At 37.6% G+C, this 20,465-nt stretch overlaps 3 protein-coding genes across 3 annotated transcripts; 1 reads left to right on the forward strand and 2 right to left on the reverse strand.

The window, feature by feature from the left end:
* Positions 1-591: 591 nt before the first annotated feature.
* On the reverse strand, positions 592-1,485 carry LOC103943908 (ubiquitin fusion degradation protein 1 homolog). The gene has a single exon (XM_009354279.2). It carries the CDS (start codon positions 1,468-1,470, stop codon positions 592-594), a length of 879 nt encoding a protein of 292 aa, XP_009352554.2. The 5' UTR covers positions 1,471-1,485.
* A 7,629-nt stretch (positions 1,486-9,114) lies between these two features.
* Positions 9,115-12,819, forward strand: LOC103943910 (receptor-like protein kinase HSL1). Its single transcript, XM_009354281.3, has 2 exons — positions 9,115-11,834; positions 12,150-12,819. The coding sequence occupies exons 1-2, from the start codon at positions 9,176-9,178 to the stop codon at positions 12,566-12,568; spliced, it is 3,078 nt and encodes a 1,025-aa protein (XP_009352556.2). The 5' UTR covers positions 9,115-9,175; the 3' UTR covers positions 12,569-12,819.
* A 108-nt stretch (positions 12,820-12,927) lies between these two features.
* LOC103943909 (hexokinase-1) lies at positions 12,928-17,500 on the reverse strand. The gene is made up of 9 exons (XM_009354280.3): positions 16,854-17,500; positions 15,734-15,884; positions 15,469-15,651; positions 15,130-15,204; positions 14,849-15,004; positions 14,636-14,734; positions 14,423-14,553; positions 13,993-14,074; positions 12,928-13,678 (listed from the first exon to the last, which is right to left on the reverse strand). The coding sequence occupies exons 1-9, from the start codon at positions 17,123-17,125 to the stop codon at positions 13,331-13,333; spliced, it is 1,497 nt and encodes a 498-aa protein (XP_009352555.1). The 5' UTR covers positions 17,126-17,500; the 3' UTR covers positions 12,928-13,330.
* Positions 17,501-20,465: the final 2,965 nt, after the last annotated feature.

The following is a 20,465-nucleotide window of genomic DNA, read 5'->3' on the forward strand; positions in this document are numbered from 1 at the left end:
TTCAACACGTCTTTCAAGGTAGTTGACTCTGAGATATTTTCACTTTGCAAGCAAAGAGTAATACCGCTTGTAAAGAGAAACGCCACTAGTAATAAAAGACCATAGTACTGGTGGTGTCTCTTATATTGTTGAGAAGAAGTGATTTTCCGTCCTTGGGTTATTCATCATTCTTCTTATCAATACTCGTTGTGTTTTGGATTGTGGTTATGTGTTTTTTCCCTAAACTGAGTACATTTAAACAGAAAAGAGTTGTCTATCAATGGTAAAATTCAAGGATTGGAATCAAGGGCTTAGCCTTCAAAATTGAAGCGTTTGTGTTTGTTTCGTTATCGTTTTTGCAGAACTTTTTGTTTACAAAGCATAGAATTTCAGACTAGACAATGAGTTGCAGTGTTGCACCAAAGCGAAGTATATACGATAAAACATGTTCGTAAAGTAGATTGAGTTATATTAATTTCCAAACTATACATTTACGTATCAAAGTCACAAAAATAAAAATTAAAAATAAAACAGAGAAATAATAAAGGAAACAAATTTTATCTGGATGTTACTTGTTACATAAGCTTTCAGCCATGACCATCTTCCTAAACTTCATCCTTGCAGTGTATACTTCTTTCCTGTGAATGCTTGCAACTTTGGCTTTTCGGCCTTCTGAGACTGCTCTTGGCTGCTCTTCTGTGGGACAAATTTTGGGGTTTCATTCGTGGGATGGTTGGCACTTAAACCATTTGTACCAAACACAAGCTTTCCATTAGGTCGATGCGCTGATGCAGAAGTTGATAACATAGAGCCCTTGGTTCCAGTCTCACTCTCCAGTTGGCTCTGCTTGAGAATGCCGGGAGAGGAAACCGGTGCAACTGGTTGGTCCAATGCCGGTTTTCCATCCAATCTTCTTACTGAACCAGTAAAGGGGCTGAATTTCGGAATCTTCTCAGGTGGTTCTTCTTCCTTTTCGGCTTCTCTTGGTCTCTTCTTAGACTGAGTAGATGGCATTGCTGGCTTTTGAGGCTCCACATAATCAAGGGGAGGGGCAAAATCAACCTCGCAGTTGGTATCAATTATACAGATTGCAGGGGAAGGCTTTGTTTCGATTACATCAATGTAGTACTCCTTATTGTTATAAGGAACCATGATAATGTCACCAGTGGCTAAACACGAGTATCTCCTCAAAGCAGTCTCCAAAACAGCTTTCAGGTCTGATATGTCAAGAAAATTCATGGTGTGAGGCTGCAACTTCATGTATGTTCCCTTCACAAGGCTGTTGTTTTTCACCCGAACAATATCGCCTTCTTGTAAAAGCAGCTTCTTCATCATCCAGTATGGTAAATACATTTGGCCCTCATCAGCGATAAATTCCGACACCCCACAGTGAGCGATTCGTCCAGAATCACCAGGATTGCTGAGTTCAAACAACATGGGGTAATCGACCTGTAAATTTGACACTAGGCGGTCGAGGGCTGAGGGCGGCATTACGATTTTATCACCATTTTCGAGATGTTCCTTGTTGATGAAGGAAACAGGATAACAACGGTAAAGCTGCTCAAAGGAGTTAAAATTACGGCCAGGTTCTTCATAAATTCTGCCATAGAATTCGGAATCACTGACATGGTCTTCAGAAAGATTGCTGCTATGGTCTTCAGAAGAACTGCTATCATCTGCAGAGGATTCACTGACATAGTCTTCATCAGATGAATCACTGCTATAATACTCTTCATTGGATGAATCGCTGATGCAGTCTTTGGAAACCATATTTGCTGCGTCCAAGAAGTTACTGATGTATCGTCTCCTTGTGCTTGTAATGGATGAATTGACGGAGGTAATTCCGAGTTTCTTGCAACCCAAGGAACTGAGACTCTAAACAGTGAGTGCAAAGAATGTTGCTTTCTCAGATACTAATTGATGAAATGTGTGAAACCAAAGCGGCCTCCATTGTATTTATACACAATTCAAAACCAAATCCTATAAGGATAAGGAAACCGTAATCTCACTGGAAAACCTAATATTTGAAGAGCGTACAGAATAAAACTTTTAATCTTGTCCGTCTACAATCCTTACTTGGTAACTAATCTTCTAATCGTAGCCGTTCGTAATCCTTATAGGACTTTTCGCAATCTGATAATTAAGTAGCTAATCTTCAGGGTGTGAGAGTAAATGATGCGTGGTGTGAAAACAAGTGTGTCCAGTGTCCTTGTACAAGTCAAAAACAGGATCGTTTAAGAAATAGGAAACCTAATTTCACTTGGAAACCAGAAAATAAAATAAAAAAATAAACAAAATCTAAAACTTTCAGAAAAGAAAAAACAAACAAAAATAACATCTTAAACTTAATATATAATTCTTAAGTAAAGCTAAATAGACAGTGTCGGTTTGACCCTTGATGTCGAAGAACTTCGGTTCAGACGCCGGACAAGACTAAAAGAGAAACGCTGGGTTCAAAAATGAGGTAGGCTTGGGTCTCAAATCAGCGGAGATGAGCCATGAGAGTTTTTTTCGTAGTTTTGGTATGTAGGAAATTAGTGGTCCGGACTCCGAACTCTAGAAGTTCTCCTCTACGTCAGGTGATTTCACAATTTGAAGCCCCGTAATTTGTTAATTGGTGATGATGGGGTGCTTAATGGGTACCTGTTAACAATCCGATAGATAGATTTGCCATGTCATCATATTACCCAAAACAAACCAGGATTTGCATTAAGTAATTATTTTATAATTATTATAATATAAAACAAGTTGTTTACGGTAAAAGAAATCCTCTAAGGATAAGGAAATCACGAATCAGGAAATACTGCAAGAATCCGAACTCCGGCCAAAGGTTCGGATACTTTGATGCTATAAGAATTCCGGTAGCTAAAAACAACATAGGAAATAATAATCACCAAGTCCCAACCGAACCACATAACTAATTAAAAACAATATTCCAAACATTTGATTACTAGGAGTATTAACTATTAACTAGATTTAAAAACTTAAGGGACCATCCCCGAATATCAAGAGCCCTAATTAATCAACTTCCTTAATGCACTGCATCAGACTCCCTTGCTTGGAAAGAATTCGTCCTCGAATTCAAGTTGTGGGTCGAAGAGAAGCCCAGGTATCTTAGGTTACGCAAAATTTGTTTCATGACCCTTTTCATTTGAAATTGGCATTGTCCACTACAAACAAAAAGATGTTTGAAATATTTGCTTGTTATTGGATTGCAAAATTCTTCTGTCATATTTGGTCTTGCCACCCAAAAATTCTTCTCACCAGATTTCATCTCATTAACAAGATCAATTAGATTCTCGGGCAACTTCAAACTAAAGGCATAAACTGCAATAATCAACTTGTTCACTAATGCAATGGCTCTCTCATATTCAATTTCACTTTGAAGAACTTTACCAATAACACAAACAAAGTTGACAGAATCTTCATCGACCTCATCAAGAATTCAAAATCTCTTTCTTTGCGTCCTCACAAACAACTGGCAATTTGTTTTCTTCAACTCCACAAAATTCATCGATCCCAAACTGTTCAGTTTGCTTACTAGAACAAATTTCGCAATTGTCTTCAAGGGAACAATTGAATATTGGTGGTAGATTACATTAAAGAATATGACACACCAAAATAACCACCACAACTTGAACTCAAAAGTCAGCCTCATCACTTGAGTTTCCTGAGCTTAACTCTCAAATCAACATTTTGTCGCTCAAGTTGCATGGTTAGGAGTTCGACTTGTTGTTGATCTCTTGAATTTCATCGTCTCTCTCATTTTTGTGATTTTCCTGCACATGGTCACCACACCTTCCTCTACCATTCCTTGCTGCCATTTAGATAAATGGTGCGAAAGCTACCCAAAGAGCATAGCATAGTTCTGATGACCAAATGATGCGGGAAGGAAAACAAAGAGATGTTTATTGAAATCTCAAGCACAACTATGACCCAAGGAACATATAGAGAACTAGTATCTGTTAGACATAAATTCATTCAAAATTTATAATCCCTTTCTTTCTTAACAATTGTAGCCTTTTAATAGGCTTAGCAATAACACAGTTCAATACTAACACAACTTCCTAGTCTACTACAACATAGGAAATAATAATCACCAAGTCCCTACCAACCACATAATTAAAATAATATTCCAATGAGTGAGTGTTTCCTTCTTAAAAAAAAATCAAGCGTTTGACATGATTGTGTGAGTGAATCCACGATTAACAATGTCGAGCGACCTCCATTGTCCTTGGTTGAGTAATGTTATTTATCCCCTTGTCCTCGAAACCCTTGGGTTTTCCTTGCATTAAGTGGCATCATAGTGGGGTTTTTCAGATTTTTATCTGAAATCCTTGTGGAGGTTGCGCACATCATCGATGTTGGTCATCAAAACTAAGTCAGTTCTGGTGACTTATATTTAGACTGTTTCATATTACTGAGAAGCTTTGGTAGTTTTGTTTTCAGCGCAATAAACGACGTGTCAAATGGAGTTTTGTGTGAACAAGTATCAGCACAACACCACAAAGCGGTAGTGCTGTGCGGAATCTGGTCAGTTTTATTTTGGACTAAATTTCCAATTCAGTAAGTAATATTCAACCTTGAAGTCATATATCATTTAAAATCTTTTCTAGTATAGTTCCATATCTCCAAGTGGTTCTTCAATCTGTTATTTCTACAATACAATATCCTCATTTTGCTAAAACATGTCGTTGTTGTCTAGGTATGTACTATAAACTGAAGTAGACAACATGGTTACTTTGGATTTTTTAGGTGACAACTTCCTAAATCTTGATCTTCCAAAGTTTGATCTTTGTCCAAGTGGTTCTTGTGAAGTGTTGTGATATATGTTTTGAGGTTGAAGAATATTCGAGCATGGAGTTTGGCACGAAAATGGAACATATTGAGTACATTGATGAAGTCGATAATCTTGCCAATTGGGAACCCCAATCTTTGGGGCTTACGATAGTGATGAGGATATTACTGCAATGGTTGAAGGTCTTCATGTACAACTTCATAAAGAGGTAAAAGCTTTGCAGTTGTATGACGATTATGTTTAGGAAGATTTTGTTGCTCGGGACATCAAAAGAAAACCTTCGGAGAATAAAGTTGCTTCATTTGCGTCTGAGTCTGTATTATCCTTCCAAGACTACTCATCTCAGAAAATTAGTTGGAAATCACATGTGCATGATTTGAAGTCAATTTCTAGGTTACCTGCTTGGGAATAACGTGGAAGTGCAGTTTAATTGAATGTTTTGTGGGTTTGAAAACTTTAACAACTTTGAATCTCCTTTTGATGTGGTTGTTGTAGAAAGATTTGAAAGGTCATCCAAAAGAACGAGGAAAAAAATCAAAGAAAACTTGAGGACGAACTTTTTTTTTTTAATTTTTAATTTATTTATTTTTATTATGGAAAAGGAGTATGATGCAGTGCACGATAATACATATAGCTCCTATATTAAATTGGATTATTTGTGGCTTCTCATTTTTTAAAGTGATGTTTTTTAGGTGCCTAGTAACTATAATCTTAGTATTAAGTATTTATTCTACCAATATATATTGTAATCTCTCTATTTAAAGGACTTCACATGTATGTTTAAGGCGGACTTGATTGAATGAAAATATATTTTGCTTTGTTTAATTGAAGTGAGCCAATGTTTCTTCTTTCTAAAATCAAGTGTTTGCTTAGTCGTGTGAGTGGATCTGCAATTAGCAACATCGAGCGAACTTCGTTGTCTCTGATTGAGTGATTCCCAGATTATTTATTGCGGTCTCCTTGAGACCCTTGGGTTTTCCTGCAGATGGCACATGTTTATATCAATGAAATGTTGGTGGATATCATTTTTCTTAGGGTTTTTATCACAAATAGTTCATAAAATTGAAAACCGATAAATGTAGTCCTTGAAATTATGTGTCGCAAATCAATATAATCATTTCATCATAATTCGGTCATATATATGGATCCATAAATTTAATTAAATATTATTATATGAACTAAAAATATTTAAATAATAAAAACAATTGTTATTTTTTATAATTAAAATCTTAAAAAATAAAAAAAGGAAGGAGATAATTGAACACTGTTCATCATCTTCTTCCCCTCCCACCCTCCCACTACAGCTCGCACCCCACCCCCTCCCTCTCCCACATGAAGTTGTGGGTATCTTTGGAGTGCTGCCGTCGGACTTGCCGCCGTCGTAAGGGAAGGCGGTAGCAGACTGTTCAAGCTCTCCAAGATCTGCAAAAACGTGTTTGGTTCCGGTCACTGTCGTCTTCCCTGTTTTTCCACACCGCAGAAGAAAACAGAGCAACTGGGTTATTTTATACTGCTGAAAATCTGTACACTTCCATAAATTTCAAGACTTTCATGTTTTTTTTTACCACAACCCATTTCTCATACGCCTTAAACCAAAAACCCAGAAGAAGAAAAAAATATAAACAGGAAACAAATGAGAGAATGAGAGAGAGACCTGAAATAGAAGGACAACTGGGTTTGTTGAAGCTGCTTTGGAGCTCTCCATTTTTTTATTGATTGGGTGGTGATTCTTCTTTTTTTAATTACAAAAAAAAAATGTTTTTATTGATATAATAATATTTAATTAAATTTGTAGAATCTATTTATGTGACACATCAGCATTTAATAGAATTTTTAATAAAATTATGACAGAATAACAATATTAATTTACGACAGCTATTTTCAGATATTACATTGATCGATTTTTAATTTCGTAAACCATTTTGATTTGATGGCTCAATTTCAAAGATCAGATAAAAAAACCCTTTTTCTTATTCTTTGTGTAGAATTTGACTTCTTCTTTGTTTCTTCCACTTTGCTGTCTATATCAATGAAATCCAGACGTGCTGTTTTTGTCATTCCTAGTCATAAATTTCTGATGGAAATATGGGATCAAAATTCTAACTTTTAGGTCAAATCTTCCACAAGCAAAATAGGTATATTTCATATCTAAAGTCTTCATTCAACAATAGCGTTCCTTCACACTTCAGAATTGAGATCCCAGGAAACTTCACCGCCGTATTTCCTTGCCTTTCACGTACGTCATGTTCGGCAAATGGACCAAGGGCCAAGGGGAGTTCAATTTATACAAACCGTATTTATTCCTTGAACTTTCACCTAGTTTTCGATTTCTCCCATGAACTTTTCTATTGGAAAATTAAGAATTCAAACTAATTTTTTTAGCCAATTTGCCCCTACCTATGTAAGACCATGTGCATAACATATGAGGGTAGTTAAGTCATTTCACTCTTAAAAATGATTAAAAACTGAAAATAAATTAAAAAAAAACAAAAATTTCCCTCTATTTTTCCTACTAATTCCTATCATCAATTTTATTTTTCCCTCTCATTTCTATGCATGAGAAATGACATATGGTGTTATTGTCTTCATAAATAGCTAAGTTAGTCTTTTTCTTGAAGCATGTACTACCATTTTTATTTTCTCTAACAAATTAATAATTTGATAAATGCTCGTAGTGTTATTGTCTTCAAAGCAGTGCATTAATATAAGAAACACGTTCATAATACTCATAAAAAAATGCTCAAGATGATTACATACTTTTCATAATGTCATAATAATCCCAATACAATTCCACAAAATGATCCTTAAGAAGTTGGAAAACGTAAGAGATTTTATCATCCATGAGGTATAAAACCCATAAAATCTCGATTACAAAATATGGGCATTCCACTTAACCAAACACAAGCAAAATAAGGTTTTAGTTATCAAAACAAGAGCACAAACATTCTGCTCGAAACGCACATGACACGTGGAGATCAACTACACTTTCCATGGCCTTCCTTATTTGGTTGGAATCTTGTACCTAAATCTATTTTCATTTCTGATGGCTGAGTAAAGTTGACGGTGTTATGTTTTCCAACTTCTTAAGGATCATTTTGTGGAATTGTATTGGGATTATTATGACATTATGAAAAGTATGTAATTATCTTGAGCATTTTTTTATGAGTATTATGAACATGTTTCTTATATTAATGCACTGTTTTGGAGACAATAACACCATGAGCATTTGTTAAATTATTAATTTGTTAGAGAAAATAAAAATGGTAGTACATGCTTCAAGAAAAAGACTAACATAGCTATTTATGAAGACAATAACATCATGTCATTTCTCATGCATAGGAATGAGAGGGAAAAATAAATTTGAGGATAAGAATTAGCAGGAAAAAATAGAGGGAAAGTTTTGTTTTTTTTATTTATTTTCAATTTTTTAATCATTTTTAAGAGCGAAATGACTTAACTACCCTCGTATGTTGTGCACATAGTCTCACTTAACAGAAATATGAATGGAATATATGAAAAACTAATGGTAGGGGGCAAATTGGCTAAAAAAATTAGTTTAAGTCCTTAATTTTTCAATAGAAAAGTTCAGATGGTAAATCGAAAACTAAAAAAGTTCAAGGGATAAAATTATAAATCGACAATTTACTCATTTATACAAATACAATTTCTTGCCGTCTAAAACTTTGGCAAATTGCAAGCATGTGGTTTTTGTTCGTCTTGTCCATCGTTGGTCTAATACCATGTATAGTAGTCAACTTGTTGGGCTTCTTATCTTCGTATCCCATATCCCTGGACTGTAAAACTAAAGCCTAATTCTTTTTTTCTTTTTTTTTATTTGTCAAACAACTAAAACCTAATTCAGGAATTATAATATTCGGCGCCTTAACTTATACGGAAGAGTCCTTCCTCCTTACACACAAAATACAGTTTGATATGTGCACATAAACTTTTCTCTTTGTGGTTTTAATGAGTATTTTTTTTTAATATAATATGTCATTTATCTTTACAAACAAATTGCAGTTTGACATGTGAGTTTACCTTTCTTTTTATGGTTTTAATGAGTTCTTTTTATAAAATTATAAAAAGTAGTAATAGGGGCTGCTTAAGATAATATTAACTTACGTGTCAATAAAATAGTAATAGCTTTTGGAAAGATCTAAGCAAGTGTAAATGCAAAGCTTTGACCATAACTTTAACAGATGAGTGATAGGGATAGGCGCAAGCCCGCAAGAATTGGTGGGTTTTCTACACTTTCTCCATTGACCATCATTTTCCAAGTCCCCCCACTTGAATTCCAAACCATTTAAAAAGGAAATGGTCACATCCTCTGAGCTCTAACTAACTTGCCATCAACACAACCGCGGGAATCAACCAACTTTTCAATCCCTCTCCCTCCAAATGACTAAACAAAACACCCCAACATCTTCTCTCCAAACCCACCTCCACTTCCTCCTCCTCCTCCTCCTTCCCCTCCTCCTCCTCCTCCTCCCCCATGCCAACTCCCAATCCCTCCAAGACCAAGAACAAGCAGTCCTCCTAAAACTCAAGTCCTACTTAAACTCTCCGCCATTTCTCAGCCATTGGATCCTATCAAAATCAAACGCTTCTTCCCACTGCTCCTGGCCTGAAATTTCCTGCACCAACTACTCCGTCACCAAATTGTTTCTCGACAACAAGAATATAACCCTACCGGTGCCATCCTTCATCTGTGATCTCAAAAACCTCACAGTCATTGATCTCAGCTACAACTACCTCCCCGGAGCATTCCCAAAAGCTGTCTACAAGTGTTCCAAGCTAGAGTACTTGGACCTGTCTCAGAACTACTTTGTAGGCCCCATTCCTGATGACATCGACAGCCTGCCCCGGCTTCAACAACTTATCCTCGCCGGAAACAACTTCTCCGGTGATATTCCTCCCGCCATAGGGCGGTTGCAAGAGCTCGAGAATCTTCAGCTGTACATGAACCAGTTCAATGGCTCTGTCCCACCAGAAATAGGTAACTTGTCAAATCTCAAAGACCTGGACATGTCTTTCAATATAAAACTTGTGCCTTGGAACTTGCCTTCCAATTTTACCAAGTTGAAAAAGCTCAAGACTTTATTGATACGCCAATCGAATTTGATCGGAGAGCTTCATGGGACACTTGGGGAGATGGAGGCACTTGAACAATTGGATTTGGCAATCAACAGTTTGAGTGGGGAGATTCCGAGCGGTTTGTTTTCGTTGAAGAATTTGAGTATAATCTATCTCTTCAAGAACGGGCTTTCTGGGAAGGTTCCTCGAGTGATCGAATCATTGAACTTGAGCATTCTTGATCTCTCTAACAACAATTTAACAGGGACAATACCAGAAGAGTATGGAAATCTTACCAAATTAACAGAATTGGCTTTGTATTTCAATGGTTTTTCGGGGGAAGTTCCGAAGAGCATTGCCCGCCTGCCAAACCTCATACATTTCAAAATCTTCAACAATAATTTGTCAGGAATATTGCCTCCAGAGTTTGGGAGGCACTCAAAACTCGAAGCTTTTGAAGTTTGTGTCAATAGGCTAACCGGAAAACTGCCAGACAATTTGTGCTATTGGGGTAAGCTGGAAACACTTATAGCTTATGAGAATCATCTCAGTGGAGAATTGCCAAGCTCTCTTGGAAATTGCAGCAGTTTGAAGACTGTCAAAGTTCATGATAATTTACTGTCTGGAAACATTCCTAGTGGCATGTGGACGGCGCCAAACTTGACTTCTGTGCTGATAAGCAACAACTCACTTACTGGCGAGCTTCCTGAGAAGCTTTCATCAAATCTTTCACGGTTGGAAATGAGAGACAACAGATTTTCGGGCAACATTCCAATCGGGGTGTCTTCCTGGAGGGGTTTGATGGTTTTTGACGGCGGTAATAACCGCTTTAGTGGTGCTATTCCTCAGGAATTAACCGCGCTTTCTAGCTTATTGACAATTTCTCTTGATCAGAATCAGCTCACCGGCTTTCTTCCATCGGATATTGTATCGTGGGAGTCACTCACTAGTCTTAATTTCAGTCGAAATCAGCTCACCGGAACAATTCCTGAGAAACTTGGTCTTCTGCCGAGACTTACTGAATTAGACCTTTCAGCAAACCAACTTTCTGGTGAAATTCCGGATCAACTCGGGCATCTGAAGATCAACCAACTCAATCTCTCTTCCAATCACCTCTACGGGAAGATCCCTACTGAGTTTGAAAATGCTGCGTATGAAGGAAGCTTCTTGGACAATCGAGGCCTCTGCGCAACTAGCTCGTCAGCAAAGCTCCCCATGTGCAATTCTGAATCCCAAAAGTCCAGCAAACTTATGTCGAAATCTCTTGCGCTAATCTTATCTTTTGGCGTACTGTTGTGCTTGTTGGCTATTTCCATCTCGTTCTTCATGGTCAGAAGTTACTGGAAGAGAAACGGTGGATTGGATTCTAAATGGAATCTCAACTCATTTCAGAGGTTGAATTTCACAGCGTCAGAAATTCTATCGAAGCTCACAGAAAGTAATCTGATTGGAAGTGGCGGGTCAGGAAAAGTTTATCGCGTTCCTGTGAATTGCAATGGTGATGTTGTTGCTGTGAAAAAGATTTGGAAGAATGAGAATTTAGAAGAGAAGCTTGAGAAAGAGTTTCTTGCAGAAGTCAATATCTTGAGCTCAATTCGACATGCCAACATAGTGAAGTTGATGTGCAGCATTTCCAGTGAGACTTCAAAACTTCTCGTCTACGAGTACTTAGAAAATCGGAGCCTGGATCGATGGCTGCACAGGAGAAATAGGCCATCCAATCTCTCGAGGCCAGTCCATCATGTCGCGCTCGACTGGCCTGAGAGGTTGCAGATTGCAGTGGGCGCTGCTCAGGGCCTCAGCTATATGCACCACGACTGTGTGCCGCCCGTGGTGCATCGCGACGTGAAATCGAGCAACATTTTGTTGGATTCTGATTTCAAAGCAAAAATAGGAGACTTTGGTCTGGCCAAGATGTTGGTCAAGCAAGGAGAACTTGCTATAATGTCATCTGTCGCTGGCTCCTTTGGCTACATTGCTCCAGGTAAACCTTATACCCCACAAATGCTAAAGTTAGGGCATGTCTGAGACCGCTTTTAGAAATCACTTCTATTATAAGTGCTTTTGCAAGAAGCGGTTTTCTCTTCTGCTCATAAAATTCTACTAAAACCCTAGTGCTTTGAAGAAGCACGGGAACAAAAAATGCTTCCCAGAAGCACTTCTAAGTTTTTCTGCCAAACACAGTTAGAAGTTCTTTGGGTTGTCAAAAAAGGAGCTTGCCCTTAGTGCCTAAAGAAGTAAGTGTTATTTTTCTTCATTTCCATTAGCAGTAAACTGGTTTTCCTTACCCAAAATGCAGAATATGCTCACACAATGCGATTGAATGAAAAGATCGACGTGTATAGCTTTGGGGTCATCCTTCTGGAGTTGACAACCGGCAGGGAAGCCAATGACGGCGATGAACACACTGCCCTCGCTGAATGGGCGCGGTGTCACGTTCAAGAAAACAAAGCTATCGCTGATGCTTTGGACAAGGACATCAAAGAACCTTGTCACTTGGACAAAATGTGCTCCGTTTTCAAACTCGGCCTCATTTGCACTGAGAGACTTCCAGATGATAGGCCTTCCATGAAGGAGGTTCTGCAAATCTTGCTCCTATACAGCCGTCCAGTACTCAGCAGAGAATATACCGAGCATGTTGCCTCTCCTCTGCTCCAAAACTTGAAGCGCAAGAAGACCTTGGAAGACGATTATGGTAGTTTGGCGACCAATGTCTGATGCCTCATCGAATTCACGAAGAGGAACCAATAAAGGGGAAATAAAACTTTCATTTCGCGTCGGTCTTAAGCTGATCGAATGTATACTATCAGAGGAATTACGTAAGACATACTGATCAGATGTATACTAGAGTGCAGCACTGCATCGTTAAGGATGCCGAGCTGCACTCTAGGCGGCGAAACTACCCTGTATATTTGCATATGCATAACATCAAGAAGGACATAATAACGAGTAGCGAAAATTCTCGAAAATCAGTGAGAACAATCCTATGAAGTCAAAATTTCATTAATGGTGACCAATCTACTTGACAATTTATCAGTAGAATGATCTCAAATCTTAAATAGTAGAAAGTTTCGAACTGAAAAACGAAACCGTAAAACACGTTTTATTTGCAATAGAGAACGAGAGAATGTAGCGCAAAACGTAACTACTCACAGTTTACATCCCATATTTTAAGTAATCCAGGAGAAGTGAGCTTATACACTGATTAACAACACAACGCGCCTAAACATCCGCAGCGCAAAACAATGGGCTGCAGAGAGAAAGCTTAGCCGATTGTCTACTCCAACTGTCTATTATGATCCTAAGCCAATTACCAGCTCTAAGGGATCATAAATTATGGATGGGATGCAATATCTCTCGAATTATAAGCTGAGAACAGCTTGAAATTGATCCGAAGGAAATAGTGAGAAGATAGGGTAAACGAAAACATACAAAAATTGAGAATGTCACACTTCATTCATCTACCTGGTCTTGACCATTTTATGACTCCTCTACCTCATGGTACTGGGAGTGAGAGGCTGCCAGGAGGGCAGCTCCAATTCCAGAGCCATCGTTTGAGTGCTCGACAGAAATGTGCTCAGCAACTTCGTCACCCAACAACTCTTTGAGAGTACACTCCATGCTGGTGCGGAATTCGGTGTAGTGCTCATACAAACCACCATCCATTGCAACCACCGATTTTTGCTTCTCTCCATCCTTAACTGTGTCTCTGCCTAACTTCTTAAGCACTCCCAAGATCCCAGCAGCAGATAGGCGGGCCCCACGAGTGGCAACTACGTCGCAGACTGCCACAACAACCTTTCTCATTTTCAAAGAGGTGTTGGAGATCTACAATATTGAAAAATCAACCATAAGCTCATGTCACCTGTCTAGAGATTGGCTTGAAATTTTATAGAGAAAAATATGAACGCTCTTTTTTAAGAGTGCACGTTTAAGGACGCCACAAACAAACAGATGACGGCACCGCGTTCACTCTATGAAAATGTGATTCAATGAAAGGTATCATGCTTTCAACCATTCCTTGTTTTTACTTTTCTAACCACCCACCCAAAAGAATTATGAGGAGGAAAAGAAAAAATTAAAGTAATTTGCACAGCCGGATAACAAAATGATCATGTTATCCCATAGCATGAGCAATGTACCTCAAGGATGTCCTTGAGTTTGCTCCCGACCACTTTCAGATCTGGAGATGAGTCATGATGTATGGCAGACATGTCAGGAGTCCTGCAATTATTACAACCACGCCATAAAGACTCAGATAACTCTACACTATTCCGAAATTAATGCCAACCCAAGCAAAAACAATTTGGTAGGAACTATATAGAGGTGAAACAATTTATTTAGCATTATCAACCTTTTGATAGACTGTTTCATACACAGATTTCGTTTTGAATAAAAAAATAAAGGGACAATTCGCATGTAATCACAATGGCAGTAGAAATAAGTTTTAATCTAGGCACCATTGAGAAGCAAACCCTCTTAAAATTTGGCAACACACAAACACATCCAATTTACATACCTCAAGCTAACAAGGTTTAAACCAGTCAGTCTACAAAAGATGTTAGAATATACCTTAGTACGAACGGAATTTTCAGTTTTGGTGGGACAACATCACCAAAAAAGTCAGCTTCTTGAGCCATCTTGAGCAATACTCTGCGCACAATTTCCCCTAAATACATGCCAGAAATGATCTTCTCGAAGATCTGCAAACAAAAATTAAATCCATATGATATATCCATCAAGTCATCTACATATGCAAAAACAAGTAACGGAGAATGTTGTTACTTGCTCTCCAGGGTTTAAAGTCTCAGCATCAAGTGCTTGATCGTATTCTGTCAGCGGAAGGTGTGATGAGCGAAAGTTACCCCACTCCATGTTGATAACCTATCAAGAAAATAAACAAAGAATTAGTATGTTCTAACTATAGAACTAAACCTTAGAACCAGGCAACAAACCATAGTTCCACAATTTGATAGGAATTTTTCGTAACATACTAACCATTTCTCCTGATTTTGGTAGAAGACCATGCCATTTTGGAATGGCATGCGCTTTTTCAACATAAGCAGCATTTGTTCCAGTGCCCAATATCACAGCAGCAATGACATCCTGATTGTGGTACCTACCTCCTGCTAATGTACCAATTGTATCATTTACCTGCATCAGCCTGGCAAGTTAGGATTGTCCAAAATGATAAGCAATAAATCACCAAGGTTTAATTCAGCTCCTCGCAGCGTAACATGAAAATCCAAATTGCTGATTAAAAACCAAACTGGACTGACCAAAGCTGTAACACGCATATCAAGTCCAATTTTTTCCATTGATTTGGTCAGCTCTCCTACCACATCTTGCTCAACCTGCACAAACATCAGCCAAAAACTGTCACAAGGGACACCCTACGATAAAGATTAGTCCAGCGCCGCTAAATTAAGTTATTATTGGAACACATTGATTGGGTAACCTGTAGGCAGAAAATAAAGTAACCTGTAGAACATATGTCAAGAAAATATAACATAACGAAAGCTCCAATGCCCATTGTATCAGGTGCAGTATCCTCCAGACATGACTTACACGACTAACTATCAAAATAAAAATCAATATAGCAAGAGATGTAAAAGTACCGTGTCCTCAATATTGAAGCCTTTAGTCCACTTAATAAGGGTCCCTGAGGTAATTGAAGTTTGCCACACAGGAAATGAAAAGGTAAAACCCAGCTCCCTTTGTCTACCGGGTGCAGGATGCAAACCTTCTCCTTCCGTAGCAACAAATTTTGCAAGTGCTTCAGCAATAAAATCAAATAATCCCTGAAACCAAGTCGTGATAAATTACAACCATGTTTGAACAAATCTAAGCAGGTTTTGTAAGATTGCTTGAAGAAATACTAACTTCAGAAGTTCCAGTCATCAAATGCGGTGGAATGGAAACTTCGTCAAATTCATGTTTAACAACATGTTTTTCTTTCCCACCAAGCTGTACACGCAGAACACGGAAGTTTGTCCCACCAAGGTCCAACGCATAAAACAGCCCATTCTCATCCCTGAAATGATGAGAATGAAAGTAATGGAAATGATGAGAATGAAAGTAATGGGAGTTTACCATGAATCCAAAAGGTAAATAAGGGGGGGAAAAGACACCAAATACAGCTCACACAGGGCCAGCCTATCAGCTCAGTTTATGAACCCAAATCACGAACATAATCTACCCATTTATAACACTCTTTCTAAGCTTGTCGACTTTAAATTGCCCTTTCTTTTCCATTTGCAATATAGTATCTCAATTTCTTTTCAATACGATGACACCCTAAAAAGATTAGAAGCACATTAATCCGTTGAGTATAGAACATTATAACCACTAAAATAGCGCAGCCCACACCACATACCGTGAAGAACATACCAAAGACGGAAACTAATAAGAGAGCCATAAAAGCTCCATCTGAAGGACACACGGGATAAGGACAACCGCCAATTTTAGGCTTTTAGCAAATGAAACTTTAATCTCTACAGTTTGATCAAATATTATTTCGAAGCGAAAAATCAATGGGAGCTGCATGAAAATGCAAAATTCCTACAATCAACTAAAGATAGAAAATTTCTTGCCACAAGAAATCAAAAGAGCACAACATCAACAAATAAGAAATAACCATCGCAAGGAAAGATTAATCAATAGATTATACCCAATACAGAAACACACACCAACTAATAACTTCCACCAAATTACCAAACCAACTCAACATCAACATAACTAACTCGTATTTATTAATCAACCCCAATAAATGAGTTCCCATCTCATAAACAACAGAGATTAAAATTCCATCTTTATCCCTTTTAATCAGAAAATTAACAAAAAAGAGGACAAATACACCAGTCCAAACAGAAGACGAATTGCCACAGAACAAAATTATTGAACCCAAACGTATTTTTTCAATCCAATCGAAGTTCAAATTACGAGTCTTTCCAATCCCAATCGAAAAATAAGAAATTAAGGCGGGTGAGATAGACTAAAATACCCAGTGGGGAGGTTATCGACGTAGCTGATGAGCATCTTCAGCTTGCTGCCGCCCTCGGATGCTAGGCCAGCGTGCATTTCCACAGTCATGGCGTCAGCCACCTGTCTCAGCTTCCCAATGGGGGTCCCGCACTTATCCTCCAACTCCCTCAGAATCGCCATCGCCCGGGCCCACCTTCCCGAGCTCTTCATGCGGTGCCGCACGACCAGCGCCGCCGCAGCACATACCGCCGCCGCGCACACTACAGCCGCCCCCACCGCCACTTTCCCCATCACCACCGCCGCTCAAATTACCAAATCTTTGATGGGTTTTTCAATCCGAAATCCCCCGAATCCGATTTTGGGGTCAGGAATCGATGGGCGGATTGAAATTCTCGTGCTTGCGGGCTTGCATGAGTGAGAAAGTTTGGGTAGTGAGAGAGAGAGAGTAAGAAGTGAAAAATTATAATTACAATTTTAGATCGGACTTTCGGGGAGGGATACGAATGGAAAATTGTCAAATCAAGGAATTCCAATCTGCAGCCTAGTTTCTCGGAAAACAAAGCTGTATGAGAAAGAGTGTGTGTGCATGCTTTTATGATTTTCTTGGCCCTGTTTGTTTTCTCGGAAATTAGCCTTTTCTGTATTATTTTTCTCACACTTTCTCGGAAAATAAGAAGATATCTTTCGGCGTCAAAAATGAATATCGGTATTTTTTGGACGGAAATGGAGGGAAAGTGGGCATAGTTTGCGTTAAAATTACGAGATTGACCTGTCAGAGTCGAGTGCGAAGGTGATGTGTTATATGGACGAACATGATTCCTTGATGTGATTTGGGATTGGGATTTTGGAGTTTTCAGTTTAGGGAAGGCTAAGCGTGAGGTTCTCCCTGATTACAATGCCTAAAGTTGGGATTTTATTGCCTTCCAAACAAAATCTAATATGCTTCAAGCATATGTACATGTTGTTCCTCCAAACAAAAATTAGTATGCTAGCTTCAAGGTTTATAGCTCAGTTGTATCGTTTAAATTTTAGAGTTAAATATGATTTTCTCGTCTAGAGTAATTTTTTATGTCTGTGATTCTAAGAATGTTATAATCACTTATAGATTGAAGTACATGTGTGTTTAAAAAATAATACTCCCTAGAGTGATTTTGGCATGTCTTGTCTTGAGTGATTTTGAGAATACATAATCACTTACTGGTGGAAGTACATGTGTGTTTGACGAGTTGTTTTCTTTCAATGAGTGATTCTAATCTGTCTTGTCTTAAGTGATTATGAGATGCCAAAATCACTTATGAAATGAAATACATGTGCTTTTGACGAGTGGTTTCTCTCTAAAAGTGATTCTAAATTGTCCCCTCTTAAGTGATTATAAGAATGCCATAATCACTTAAGGGTTGAAATACATGTGCTCACGAATGGTTTTCTCTATTAATCACTCCTAAACAGTTGCTTTGAGTAAAGAGATATTTTCTTCGACTCTTCCTCTTTGAATATAGTTTTTTCGAATCAAATCTTTATTGGAGAATATTAAATTTTATGAAATGAAATTATTTGCGAGTGCGGGATTTATAGAAAGGGTGGAAGAGTTTAAGAGATAAGGAAAGTAGACCTTCCCCTTGTGTAAGGTACGACGAAATCAACCTCTAATAAACAACTGCAGCCAAAAGATAAAAAGAAGAAGATATTTATGAAATAAGGATCTGCCATCTCACTACGTGGGGTCTATTTGTCTTCAACTTGAGGGATTAAATTAGATAACCCCCACATAAAGTATAAGGCATAAATAATCATGCATCTTATATTTGAGGTGAATTTTTTTTTTTGGAGATAATATTTGAGGTGATTTTTAGATTAGATGATCTATCTTTTTTTTGCTAATTTTTCTTTTTGAACAAATGATGTTATTTATAGACTAAATAAAAATGAATAACATTAGATCGTAGTACTAAATGACTTTTTTTTTCTGCTAATTAACACGACCAATTAAACGAGAAGTGATTCAAGATATGTTAAAGGAATTAAAAAAATTTATCCAACTTGAATGCAGAAGATGGATTACTTGTTAATAAAACTTGTATATTTCAATTCCTTTCAAAACAGTTGGATTTGAAGGGATAGGTTTCCTTCACATTTAACTTTCTTCTATTTCTCTCAGGTTGAAGAATTCATTCACATCTACCTTCAATACGCATTGAATTCACAAATTAGTTATATTAATTCAATTTTAAACATCAAACGAAACCAGATATTTGATATCATGATTGCAGTAGGATTTTTTTTCCGTTCACAAACATAAGATTGAATTTAAGATTATCTTCAAACTATGGCAACCGGAGGAAAAAATCTTGCGACCCTACTCAAGAATACAAAGCTTGGTGTTGATAAAGCATTAAGATTCAAGTGCCCCTCGTTAAGTTTTAAGCCAGTTCAGGTCTAGGGCAAAAGGTTGCGAAGAACAGAAGATGATTCTTTTCGGATCCACTTTGTGAGGATTCATATCCTAACCGTTCATATCATACGGTCAATTTTCATCACGTACTATTTGTATTTAATTTTAAATAAAAAAAATCAAATGATTTTTTATCGCATGATGCACAATGAATTGTTAAGACGTGAAGATCTCTATTAACTTCACAATTTAAATCTGAATACGATCCAAATCCGCAAACAACAATAGCTAGATTATTAGGTCCGGCCAAAATTCGTGACTGGATGCCCACCCCTATTTGGTCCTTGTCCCTCATCTGGAGGTTCCATTTCAGTTCCATCAATAGATGGAATCCCAAAACGTGGTCCTATCCTACATTTAGACACAACTTGTTCCTAACCAAATAAAACATTTGTTATAATTGAAGAACAGAGACAAAATCAATTCAAGCCGACACATGACAGGCCTACATGTAGGGTATTTTTTTTCGTTTATGGGAAGTGATTTTTATAATTTTTTTTATTCGATTCGATTGATTCGATAGAATGTTACGTTGATGGTATCCAAAGAGCTTAATTTTTTTTTACGAACAAGGATTGTCTGTTCTTTTATGCCTTCTTGTTTTATATGATCACGGTTAAGTTATGTTAATATTTTATATTATTTTTTTAGAGATAATAAGACAAAAATAAATAGTAATATAAAATGTTAACATGACTTAATCGTGATCACACAAATAAAAAAGTACAGGAGAGCATGGAATAGCAGACAATCCTTGTCCTTTTTTTACTGTCTTCTTTATAAAGAATATATTTCACTTTTTATGACCAGATCGGATGCTCCAATTGTACCAAATTGGTATCCATAATCGTTATAAAATAGAACACGTAAAACAAAATGTGTGATGTGTCGTTAATCAAAAGCTACCCTTGTCTTGTAAGTACGAATTACTTTGGGGGTTCTTGTTATAGGCACAAGCAACAGTGGAAAAAGCCAGACACCACCACCCTTATATCCTCAAGAACAAGAACAAACAATGTGCGACTCGATGAGAGAGATAGACACAATCAGGTATAGACAACCGATGATATTTAATTGGTGATGAAACCCTGCAAAATGCATGAATCATAGTGACACATTCTACATGTATTGCGATCACATTTCCTATAGAAAATCAATCAGTCAATTAGTTAGGGTACC

This window comes from the organism of the source record quoted next, unplaced genomic scaffold (genome assembly GCF_019419815.1).
Source record: "Pyrus x bretschneideri cultivar Hongxiangsu unplaced genomic scaffold, Pyrus_bretschneideri_v1 Contig1, whole genome shotgun sequence".
Taxonomy (NCBI): domain Eukaryota; kingdom Viridiplantae; phylum Streptophyta; class Magnoliopsida; order Rosales; family Rosaceae; genus Pyrus; species Pyrus x bretschneideri.

Excerpts from the sequence above, each read along its gene's own strand:
- LOC103943908 (XM_009354279.2), bottom strand. The coding sequence starts at position 1,470 with ATGCCGCCCTCAGCCCTCGACCGCCTAGTGTCAAATTTACAGGTCGAT.
- LOC103943910 (XM_009354281.3), top strand. The coding sequence starts at position 9,176 with ATGACTAAACAAAACACCCCAACATCTTCTCTCCAAACCCACCTCCAC. Across the intron at positions 11,835-12,149 it reads CTTTGGCTACATTGCTCCAG|AATATGCTCACACAATGCGA; the intron begins GTAAACCTTATA and ends CCCAAAATGCAG.
- LOC103943909 (XM_009354280.3), bottom strand. The coding sequence starts at position 17,125 with ATGGGGAAAGTGGCGGTGGGGGCGGCTGTAGTGTGCGCGGCGGCGGTA. Across the intron at positions 14,735-14,848 it reads TACCAAAATCAGGAGAAATG|GTTATCAACATGGAGTGGGG; the intron begins GTTAGTATGTTA and ends TTTTCTTGATAG. Across the intron at positions 13,679-13,992 it reads AACTCAAGGACATCCTTGAG|ATCTCCAACACCTCTTTGAA; the intron begins GTACATTGCTCA and ends TCAATATTGTAG.